General features: G+C 48.8%; 1 protein-coding gene across 1 annotated transcript; it reads right to left on the bottom strand.

Annotated features, from left to right (window-relative positions):
* Window positions 1-5863: 5863 nt before the first annotated feature.
* Window positions 5864-11787, bottom strand: Stmn1 (stathmin 1). Its single transcript, XM_021199910.1, has 5 exons — window positions 11678-11787; window positions 9918-9989; window positions 9262-9434; window positions 6709-6900; window positions 5864-6372 (listed from the first exon to the last, which is right to left on the bottom strand). Exons 2-5 carry the CDS (start codon window positions 9928-9930, stop codon window positions 6301-6303), a joined length of 450 nt encoding a protein of 149 aa, XP_021055569.1. The 5' UTR covers window positions 9931-9989; window positions 11678-11787; the 3' UTR covers window positions 5864-6300.
* Between the last annotated feature and the right edge of the window lie 246 nt (window positions 11788-12033).

Raw genomic sequence — 12033 nt, 5'->3', positions numbered from 1 at the left:
TAGACCAGGCTGACTGTGAACTTACAGAGATCTGCCTGCTTCTACTCTCTGACCCCTGGGATGAAAGATATGCACCACAATACCTGGCTCACAGAGATTTTGAGTTCCAGAAAGAACAGAGAGACTCCCGGAGGGGCTGGACAGAAATCCAGCTGTAGAGATGTCCTAGGGGCTGCTGCAGTGGGCTGTGGGTCCCTTGTCAGTCTAAGAAGACATTTGTCTTTCTGTCAGGGCCAGGCTGAGGAGACTCACGAAGTTGTGGATCAGTCACTGGGGGGAGATGGCAGCCACCCCGCCCCCATGTTGCTTCTCTAAACCCAGCCCCCAGCTCTTACTGCCAGCTGTAGGGATTATGATGCAGGCAAGGACACCCAAAGCCCTGTACAGCTGCCAGACTACACCTTGAATCCTATTCTCTGTGACTCAAAAAAAAAAAAAAAAAAAACCCTCTTTGGCTGCTGTATGGAAACTGAACAAGACAGCTGGCAAGTCATTTATGTGGCCCGAGGCTCTTCTAAATAAGGAGGGTGGGCTCTACCTAGCACTGAGGGCTACCTCCAGAAGTTGATATGGGGATATAGACAAACATCCCTCCTCACCTGGGGCAGAGGGACATCCTGCAAACTCTTATGCATCCATGTTCCAGGATGAGTTAGGGAGCCTGTAGCCTTAGACGGAACATCCCAGTGGCTGCTCATCTGCCCCAGTAGTGAAGGACACAGCCGTGCAGGGACAGTCCCTAGGTCCTGCTGTGTAATACTGTGCCTTCAAGGATGGTTGCCTCTTCTAAGGACTGGAGAGTAGCAATTGTAATTACGATGCCTTATCCTAATCATTTTCCTGGCAACAAAATAAAACACTGCCTCTGTGTGTGTGTGTGTGCCTGTGTGTGTATGTATGTGCACACACGTGTGGTGGGCAGAGTGTTGTCAGGCCTCAGGAGCTGTCCACCTTGCTGAGACAGGAGTCTATCACTAAGGGCTGAGCTCTTTGAAGCCAGCGCCCCTGCAGGCCAGCAGGTGCACCGGGAGGAGAGCTGTAGTGCACAAGTCCCGCCACCAGGGGGCAGCAGCCACCAGGAGCAGACTGGTTGGGCCTGCCAAAGCTGGTGTTCCTTTTTTTTTTTTTTTTTAAAGATTTTCAGGGTTTTTTTTTTTAAGATTTATTTATTTATTATATGTAAACACTGTAGCTGTCTTCAGACATACCAGAAGAGGGCGCCAGATCTCGTTACGGATGGTTGTGAGCCACCTTTTGTTTGCTGGGATTTGAACTCAGGACCTTTGGAAGAGCAGTTGGGTGCTCTTACCTGCTGAGCCATTTCACCAGCCCCTGGTGTTCCTTTTTTTTAAAAAAGATTTATTTTATTTATTATATGTAAGTACACTGTAGCTATCTTCAAACACTCCAGAAGAGGGAGTCAGATTTTTTTTTTTTTTTGGTTTTTCAACACAGGGTTTCTCTGTGTAGCCCTGGCTGTCCTGGAACTAACTCTGTAGACCAGGCTGGCCTCGAACTCAGAAATTCACCTGCCTCCGGAGTGCTGGGATTAAAGGCGTGCGCCACCACTCCCAGCTGGGAGTCAGATTTTGTTAAGGATGGTTGTGAGCCACCATGTGGTTGCTGGGATTTGAACTCTGCACCTTTGGAAGAGCAGCTGGGTGCTCTTACCCACTGAGCCATCTCACCAGCCCTAATGGTTTTTCAAGAAGCCTGAAAACAAGATTCTTCTGTGCCAATGTCAACTCATTCAGTCATTTAAAACGCAGTACGGGCGTCAGCTGAGGGCCGTCAACTTGTCAGCTTGTGCCTTCGGGTAGAGGATTCCAGTTAAGAGTTGGGCACCTCCAGGGTTAGTTCAGTTGGCAGAGGGTCCACAGGGCAAAGCAGGTGCACTGAGGTAGACCATGGGAGTGGTTATCTAACTGAGCATAATTTGTCTCCATTTACTTCCGTGGGTCCTTTGTGTCCATGTGTAGGTGCAGGCTGGTGGTTCTGGGGACTACTCAGGCACCTTTATTTACCTGTCTCGCTGTCCCAACAGAATGTCTGTCTGTCTGATGTCTCTTTATTTGCAGAGATAACAGTCCTGGAGCACCTGGCTCTTCCCTTGGGTCAATCTTGTCTCTTTAGGACTTAGTGGCCAGGGGCAAGGGAACAACCCTTGGTCATTTTATTTTGGGCAAGGGCCTGCCCAGAAGGTGCTACTGTTTGAAGACCATTAAACCCTACAACTAAGCTTTAAAAATCTATATGCGTGTATAAGACTAAAACTTTTTTCTGCGCCTTTAAAAAAAAAATGAGTTAGGGCGTCATAAATGCCAGGTTGGCTTCAAAACCATGATACAGCAAAGGATGACAGGAACTTCGGATCCCTGTCTCCCAGTACCCAGTACTGGGTACAAGTGTATGCTCTCACAGCTGATGTATATGGTGCTGGGGTTGGAACCAGAGTTGGCTTTATGAATGCTAGGCAACTGCTCTATTGACTGAGCTACAGCCCCGAGCTCTTACACCTCCTAAGTGCAGAACTGGAGCTTCCGCCACAAGGATGCTCAGCGTTCCGAGCAGCAGGTGTCAGGAGACCTCACCCTTGTAGCTGCTTCCGGGACCTCAGGTTCAGCTCACTGTGGGGATCCCTGGCATGTGATCACAGCAAGTGGGCAGTCTTAGCAGGCAGAGAGCCAATCTTGGCTTGGCAGGTAGCTCAGGGCACCCAGGCTATCACGCATTCCAACCAGGTCCAGAGACCAGGTCTTGCCTCTGGCTTATTCTCAATCACAGTTAACTCCAAGTTAACTGGGTTCTCAGGGAAGGTAGCCACTCTTCTCTCCAGTACGATTACCTAGAAATCACAGCTATCCACTGTGAAATTGCACAGGAGGGAGAGGAGCACTTATGACCTGCTGGGACAGGACCTCTTCCCACACAGCCAGAGTGACGAGAGATGGTTGTGAACTGCTTTGAAGGGCGTGGCCCTGGTTACACTTAGGGCTTTCTGCTAGCAGAGTTTGGTTGCAACAGTAGGATAGTGGGGTACCCAAGGCTAGAAGGCACCAGGCTGTCAGATAACACCAACTAACCCCTTCAGGCAGCCCAGGGCCTGGGGTGGACTCTTACTGGTTCAGTAGGCATGTGATCCAATTCTGGCCATTCATTTCTCTCTCACTACATTACTGCCATTCCCTTGTGGGCTACTGAGTGGTTTTTCTCCTGTTTCCCTGGTCACACTGCACAATCCAGCTTGGTCCTCAGTGTGTCACACGGACCCCTCTAGAGTTCTCCAACAAGCACGCTCCCTCCCTACTTTACCGGTGTGGCTCCAGCACCCCACCCCCAAATCTGGTCTCTTCCTTAAAACTCCATGTTCTGACAGGTGGTGGTACCTTTAATCCTAGCACTCTGGGAAGCAGATCTGAGTTCAAGGCCAGTCTGGTCTACAGAGCAATTTCTAAGACACAAAGAAACCCTGTCTCAAAAGAACAAAAAAAATGAAATGAAATCCCCGTGTTCTAGCACCTGTCTCCGTGGGGCCTCCACTACTTAGGATAAAGGGACAGCCTCTCACACCTGCCACAATGGCAGGCTTTCTAAGTGCATACTAGTGCTTGGTCTAGGGCCGGAACTGAGTCCGCTTACATCTGAGAAGGGCCAGCTCAAGTCCTTCCTCTCCTAAGCTTCTCAGGCCCCCCATTCCTTAGTTACTTCTAAGTACTTGGCCAAGCCTGTGGTTCTTAGTGCTCTCGGGTGAGCAGTCTACAAACCTCATGTGTGAACTCAGGCTGAGTGGGGATCCACCTCCTCTTCCCCCTCTCCCTAGCATACAGCCCAGGGTGGAACACACTTGGAGTGCTTGTTAAACTTATTTTACATCCTCAGGCCTTATTCAAGAAAGGGCCTCAACTACAACCCAGGCTGGCCTTTTAACTCCTAGAAGTCCTCTGCCTCAGCCTCTTTTAAGTGCTAGGATCATAGGTAAAAACCATGGTTTTTTTATTTTTGTTTTTGTTTTTTTGGAAACAGGACCTTGCCTTAGGTTGGCCTTGAATTTTGCAATCCCCCTGCCTCTGCTTCCAAGCCCTACTATTGGCATGTGTCATACCTTCTGGTTCAGCCCTCTCTCAGAGGCCAATCAATATTAAAAGTCTTAGAGCGGGCTGGGCAGCGGCAAAGACAGGTAACTCTCCAAGTTTGAGGCCAGCCTGGTTTACAGTAAGTTCCAGGACACACAGGCTACACAGAGAAACCCTATCTTAAACACAAAAAACCTTAGGGCAGGCTGAATCCTTCTCTTCTCAGGATGGGAGGAACAACCCCTGGGGACAGGCCCTGGCTGCAGTCAAACTACTCTGGCCTTAATCTGGGAAGTACTGATGCTCGGTCCTCCTGGTGAGCTGAGTCCTGAGGCAGCCAGGCACCTAGGCCCAGGAAAAGGCCCTGGCTCCCCTGGGGTAGGCATGTAGCTCAGTGGAGTTTACCTTGCATGTGTGGCACCCTTTGACCCCTAGCACAGCTTTTTTTATTTAAATACATTACCCAGCTCATGAAGCCTCCTTTGACTGTCCTTTGTCTGCAGGCCCACTGTAGTCACAGCCAACATTCTCATCCCATCCATGAGAAACCGGTCCTTTCCTGCTTGTCTCTCCAACACGAGTTGTGTCAGGCTCACATTCTGACTCCCCATCTGTTCAGTCATGACCATGTTAACAAAGCCAGCCTTCAGCAGGTCCTCATCTCCTGCAGCAGACACTGGATCCCACCAACGACAAGCAGTGCCACGCCCCTACACATACCTCACCTGACCTCTGCTCAGAAGGAACCACTGTTGTTTATGGAGCTGCCCTTGACTTTGTTTCTATTTGACCCACGTGAGCTAAGCTGTTCTTCAGAACTTATATGATGGCCTGCCTTCTGCACAATGTCAACTGGAGGCACACTGATGCTCAAGCCCAGAAAAGCATCACTCACGACAGAGAAGGACAATTTACTGACACATAGCATAGAGTGGCTCCAGGCATACTCTCTGCACACTCAGAGCCCCTCCCCAGCTGCATCTGTAGGCAGCAGAAGGAGCTCTGCAGAGACCAGAGCTGCTGAGGCCCGCTAGTCACCTGGAGCTGCGCTTCTTTACTGGAGACGCAGCCTCTATAGCCTAGGCTGGAATCTTACTTCCCCAGCACCCTCCCATCTCTGCTTCCCACCTGCTGAAATCCCAGGCACAAGCCATCAAGCCTGGTCCCCAGGCCCTCTCAGCCCCCCTGCAGGCAGGCTCTTGCTGTGGATGCTCAGCTTCTAAGAGCTTTATGCAGATGTGAGGGGCAGACAGACTGTATGCAATTAAAGTTATTTCCCCAAAGGGCCAGGAAAGCTGCCCGAGCCTTCACTGAGCTGAGAGGCGGTGTGCTGACCTCAGTGGCTAGGTGAGCTGTCTGCCTGTAACCACGTCAGTCAGTGCTGCTCACCCATGCTCACAGGTGTCACGATTATTAGTTTCCTGAGCATTCTGAATCTCGGGATGTTGCTTGAAGGAAGGGATAGAAGCTGCACCTCTCCTCCCAGCTGTCATATTAAGCAAACAAACCATCAAATATCCTAAGACCTTAAGGACGCCTCTAAACTGTTCTCTGGAAATCACTCTGTGCCTGTAAGCGGCCTTTCTAAGGGGAACAAAACACTGCTTGTTTGCACGTAAACATCTGAAAGAAAATAACAGCTGAGCTGGGTGAGACAGCAGCACAAAGCCATGCTTGTGTGAGGACAATCCGAGGGCCTGGGAGCAGAGGACTGGCTGGGTGTCTGCAGCAGCAGGAGGCCAAAGAGAAAAGTTCTACAGCTTGTCACTACCTGAACAGAAAGAAGTCACTGCCACCAACAGCACTGTGCAGTTTATTAACCATTCAAGTACAGTAGCATCTGGTGAGATTGGGACAGAATTGGGATCGCAAAGTGAACAGATATTCAGCATCTAATGGGTTGGAAGAAGCCACTACATACGCTTCACAAACGTCTTCCACAGTCAATACAGTACTAGCCATTAACCCAGCACACCGATTGTGCCCGAGTGGAAAAGATGCAATGAGAAAAATAGCTACATTAGAAAGACCAACACTTTAAAAAAGAGTAAAACACTTTCAGTTTCTCCCCTTGAGCCCCTAAAACATCTCACGGTCTGGATCTACCTATAAGGTCCTACATCAGCTTCTAGAATATCTGTCAGGAGGGAAAAGTAAATGACACTGGCCAGTACAGTCTTTGGATATTTAGGAAGGGGTCGGGGAGAAAGTCAGTTCTCGGGACACCTTAGTCAGCCTCGGTCTCATCCGCGGGGTCTTTGGATTCTTTGTTCTTCCGCACCTCTTCAACATGCTTGTCCTGGAAGAAACTGTACGTAAGTATCATCTGTCCAAAAAATAACGTGTCGAGCCTTGTCCCCTGCCTACGAGGTCCAACACAGCCTCAAGTCACACAACCCATGGGAATCACAAACCCAAAATCCTAAGACATCATCTTAAACCTGTTGGTCTCTTGGGGATAACAGCTAAGGCTCCAACTGTTCTTCCAAGGAATATGCACTTATGCTGAGAATTCCTTACTGAATGTTAAGCCCCAAACTGATGACAAAAAAGAACCAGTCATATTTTTATCAAGACAGTTTAAGCCAATTCGCCCCTGCCTGAAGCTGCTAACTCTCTAAAGCAAGAAACCAACCTTCTCTCGCAAGCGCTCCAGCTTGGCCGCCATCTGCGCCTCCCGGTTCTCTTTGTTGGCCTCCATTTTGTGGGTCAGCTTCTCTTCGGCCATCTTGCTGAAGTTGTTGTTCTCCTCGATGGCCTTCTGGAGCACCTCCTTCTCGTGCTCCCGCTTCTCTGCAAGCTGCTTCAAGACTTCCGCTTCATGAGACTGCAAAAAAGGTTAACAGGCCCCTCTGAAGTAGCTTTGGCATTTGTTAAAACTGCAACAGAAATTATTTATCAGGGAAACAGGCAGAAAAAAGGGTCCCCTGAAACTAAATATTCAAGTGAGGAGCTGAAGCACCTGTTATAAAACACTAAATCACTCGTTTTCCTACTGATGTTCGTATTTACTTTGGAAAGCTAGCTGTTCATTCAAAAGCTTGATTTTGAAACAAGATCTTGTGTAGCCCAGGCTAGCCTGGAACTCTGTGTAGCAAGGGCTCACCTGGAACCTGATTTACCTACATTCCCTTTCCAGATAGCTACATACCACACCAACCTAGCTTGTTCAGATTTCCTTCCAAATTATCTGTTAAGGAAACCCTTACAAGATTTTGAGTAAAATTTTAAAAATAGTTTTACTTTATTGCTTAAAGTATTCAGATGACTTGAGTAATCTACTTAAGTGCAGGGCACCTTTGACAGTATCTGTCCAGATGGGAGTGTCACTGCTTAGGCAGTTACTGTGTAGTCCAACTACGGAACACAAGGCCTAGCTCTCCTCTCTAGTTATATTGCTTTTTCCTGCTCCTACATGAAAGAGCAGGCAGATGGCACACCAGGGTAAATGCTGACATTCTTTTTGTGTTCTGAGACAGACCCTGACTCTAGGCTGGCCTTGAACTAACAACCTTGGAAATGTGATCTTCCCACCTCTACCATGCAAGCACTCTCCCAGAAGAATAGCCCCAGCCAGGCTGGCTTCCAACCATACACTTAGCTACGAATGACCCTGACTTTCTCACCTTCCTGCCTTCACTTTTCAAGCACTAGGATTACAGATGCGCCCAGCTAATGTCCCCTTCTCCCTGGAGATGGAAGAGGTTTGATGGACACTTATGTAAAATTCTTTTATAAAAAATACATTTATATTTTATGCATGAGTGTTTTGTTTGCATGTAAGTGCACCGATGTATGCCTGGTGCCTGAGGAGGCCAAAGGCCAGAAGAGGGCACTGAATCCCCTGCAACCTGAATGAGGACTGCTATATGCTGGTACATGGGTGCTATTAATGGAACCTGGGTCCTCTGCAAGAGTGGCAAGCATTTTTAACTGCTGCTCCTATCTAAAGTTCTTAGTAACAATACTGTTGCATGGACAGAAATACGTGGTAACAGTGGATACTTCTGGGAAATAAGATAATGACTATACTTTCATTTTCCAACTCTTCTATAATATTATTTTCATTAGTTTTAGTTTTGTTTTTTTTAATGTATATGGTCTGTATAAAAATATATACAAGCTGGGCGTGGTGGCGCACGCCTTTAATCCCAGCACTCCGGAGGCAGAGGCAGGCGGATTTCTGAGTTCGAGGCCAGCCTGGTCTACAAAGTGAGTTCCAGGACAGCCAGGGCTATACAGAGAAACCCTGTCTCGGGGAAAAAACAAAACAAAACATATGTGTCAGGCCTTTGGAAGCCAGAAGAGGGCATCAGATCCCTTGGAACTAGAGTTGCAGGAAGTTGTGAACTACACAATGTAGGTGCTAGGAACCATTTTGGTGTTCTTCATGAACAACAAGCACTCTCAACATCTGGGCCACCTCTCCAGCCTCTCATAAGGCCTTATTTCTTATTTATTTTCCTTTATGCGCACGGTTGTTCAGTTTGCACATTTATTTATCCATGTGCTGCTTGTGAGTGTGGTACCATGAAGATATGGCGACAGCTGGGTCCCCTGGAAATGGAGCTGAGTGTTTTGTGAGCTACCACGTGGGTGCTGGCAATCAAACATGGATTCTCTGGAAGAACAGGCAGCTTTTAACTGCTGAGCTACCCCTCCAGGCCTCATTAGGTTTCAATGATGTTTACTTTATCATGGAAGTGTTTGGAAGTGAGGAAAAGCTAACAATACTATGACCCTGGAATTTTAAAGCTTTTATTGCATTGCTCTTTAAAAAAAAGCAAAACTAAGGAAACAAAGAATTACCCACCAACAAATGTCCTATTTTTTAAAGAGAAAAAGCATGAGCTTTGACGTAACACAGGTTTTAGCTTAAATACTGCCTCCAGCACTTACTAACAGGGCTTCAGGGAAATGCCTTAATACCATTTTCAAGTCTGTTACCTGAGACAATGGCCACCATGGAGCCTCCATTTATTAGAGAAAGCTTCTGAGCTGAGGAGCTGGCCCGAGAGGCGCTCATTAAATGATGGCTGCTGGTTCCTTTGAACCTCTGGCACAAGGACATTTCCTACTTAAGCTCACAGTGTAGCTACAATCCTTTCTTCCTTTGTATGAAAATGAAACCAGTTTGTCTCATTACATTAATAAGTTTCCTGTATCTCCTGTAAACTGTCTGGGTTACCTTGCGTCTTTCTTCTGCGGCTTCTAATTTCTTCTGGATTTCCTCCAGGGAAAGGTCCTTCTTCTTTGGGGGGGAAAGGGGGAAATCGGGGACAGATTCTTTTGACCGAGGGCTGAGAATCAGCTCAAAAGCCTGCCCTGAAGCGCGCTTCTCCAGCTCTTTCACCTGAATATCTGGGGTTGATCAGATGAATGAGAAATGATAAAGACCCAGCTTGCTTATTTAAATAAAGGGTTCTATAATTTTCTAAAAACCAATAATTTAGCAAACAGAATGAAAGCTAATGACAGTGTAGTCATCAAACCAAAATACAAATCAAAAGAAATCAAATAACATTTTTTTTTTTAAAAAAAAGCTTAACATTTTGGGCTAACAAATACAATTTTGAGGAGGAATTAGTACTTGACAATCACTCTAGGAAACAAAGAATGGCGTGTGTAAAACCCCACAATTTTGCTTTGGACCAAGTCAAAAGTATGAATGGCTATGAGCTTTCTATATTCATCCAAGTAATAAACATTTCTTAATTGCATTTTATTTGTAAATTAAATTTTGAAAAGAACACAAATGCCAAATTAAAAGCTTAAGGCCCGCACCACTCCTATTCTAAAGTCATAGGCCCGCCCTGATTTCAGTTTTCTAAATCAATTACCTACCAGAAGATGCCATGTCGAACAGAAGACAAGAGACTGGCTGTACACTCTACACAATCCACTGCAAGGAAAGCCCTGGAATGATTTTTTAAAACATGCAATCAATTTCTCCACATTTCCATGTCATCAGCACAAAGGGATCTCAAATCACACCCTTGACAATGTCAGGAAAATCATTATGTGGAAACCAAGAAACATCATTAAAAAAATCATCTAGAAACACTGGAACATATTGGGATATTTTCAGTCAATAACGCTGGCAGCAGAAAATCAAATCAAATGATATTCTTCAAAGAAAAAAAATCTTGGAATCTCAAAACTCAGGGGTTCAATAACAAGATTAAAGGATTCCTTCCCTTAACGTTTTTTTTCCTACCCAACATGAGATATTCCAGATTAACCCAACAATGAGATCGGAGCCATCTTAATTCTGTCTACAACTCATTGTGCAACTGAAATACCCACCCCTGCTTTGTCTGTGTCTGCCATGGTGAATAACACCCAAGCTGGCAGCCAATGATATTCAAGTCCTATTGTTCCTAGGGTTTAAACTACTAGCCTCACAGTGAGAAAATGAAGTTTTATGAACCTCTAGGTTTCTTTTGAGGGCAGGGTCTACTTAACCCAGGCTGGCCTTAAAATTACAATCCTCTTGCCTCAGCCTCCTCAGGGTAGAGGGGTGGGGTTAAGCCCAGCGGGTTAGCAGTGCTTAACATTTGCAAAGCCCTGGGTTCCATGTTCGATGCATACATGGGCGGGAAGGGGAGGGGGTAGCTTCTGAGTGTTGAGAATTCAGACAAGCACCACCACACCCGCCTGAGGTTTGTCACATTTGATGCCTTATATCGCAAACATTTTTTTCAACAGTTCTCGAGTATTTTTTTTTTAAAAAGATCACCATTCTTTTAGCCCCGAAGCGTATGACTAAAGGTTCCAAACCCTAGACACTGAAAAAACAAGGCAACGAAAAAAAAATGCATTTATCTGTGGCAGAGCACCCAACGCAGCAGACTACACAGCATGGGCGTGGTCCTGGCCCGGGCGGGCAGGCTGGCGGCCCGGGCCAATCAGAACACGCCCTACGCTCCGGCCCCTGGCCCCGCCCCTCGGCTCCCCGCGCCTTTTCGAATCTCCGCGAACCTCTCCACGCTCCGGAGCCCGCGCGCGTGGGCAGCGACAGGATGGGCGGGGCCAACGGTCCTCCGGGGTGGCCCCGCCCCTCTCGGGCTGGCAGCGCGCGACCGTCCACCCCCCCAACTCCCGCCAAAAACACCTCGCGGACACGCAGCCCTGGGGTGGCTGCAGAGGGCTCGGTCGCACGGCTTCCACCCACCGATGGAGTGCCCAGAGCTGCCCGGGACCACCGCCCCGAAGCCCCGGGAGACCGGGCGGGCGCCGCCCCTCAGGAGCACGAGCGCCCCCAGCCTCGCTCTCTGACTTCAGACAATGGGGACCCCTGAACAGCCGCGCCCGCCCGGCGGTAGATGCAGAGGACGGCTCACCCCTTCTATTGTCTCCACGCTCGCCTCGCCCCCGGGGCTAAAGCCCAGCGCTGGCCGCGCCCCCTCCCCACCAGCCCGCATCCCCAGGGAACAGGGACAAAAGCCAAGGCTCCGCCCGAGTTCCACACAAAAGACGAACGCCCCCCACCCGCCGCGGCTCGGGGTCTCCGCCCCTCCCGTGTCCCCGGCTGGGGGCCCCGCCGCGTTCCCGGCTGCTCCCCAGCCCGCGGTAGCCTCCGCCTAAGCCAAACCTGCACCCACCTGCTCGGTCCGAGCCGCCTGGCCACACTCTGAGCACCAACAGACCTGGGCGCGCACAAAAGCGCCAAACAGCGGCACGTGACCCCGACCAGGCGCTCCGCATTGGCTGCGGGTGACGGCACGTGCCGGTCCCGCCCCGAAGCCTGGAGAGCACCGCCTCTCTGGAGAGAAGCATTTCGGGAATTGTAGTCCGGGCCAGTGGGGCAGGAGGACAATGCTAGGGGTGGGGCACTCCTGGTGTGTGTGGGGGGTCCCTCTAGGTGTTAGCCGGGACTAGCCGGGGGGGTCTCTGATCGGAAGAGCATTTGGCCGCGGCCGCAGGACTGAATCGGTTACGGGACTCCCTCTTTAGGAAA

Source organism: Mus pahari, chromosome 6 (genome assembly GCF_900095145.1).
Source record: "Mus pahari chromosome 6, PAHARI_EIJ_v1.1, whole genome shotgun sequence".
Classification (NCBI taxonomy): domain Eukaryota; kingdom Metazoa; phylum Chordata; class Mammalia; order Rodentia; family Muridae; genus Mus; species Mus pahari.
This window is presented reverse-complemented; position numbering and strand designations above follow the sequence as displayed.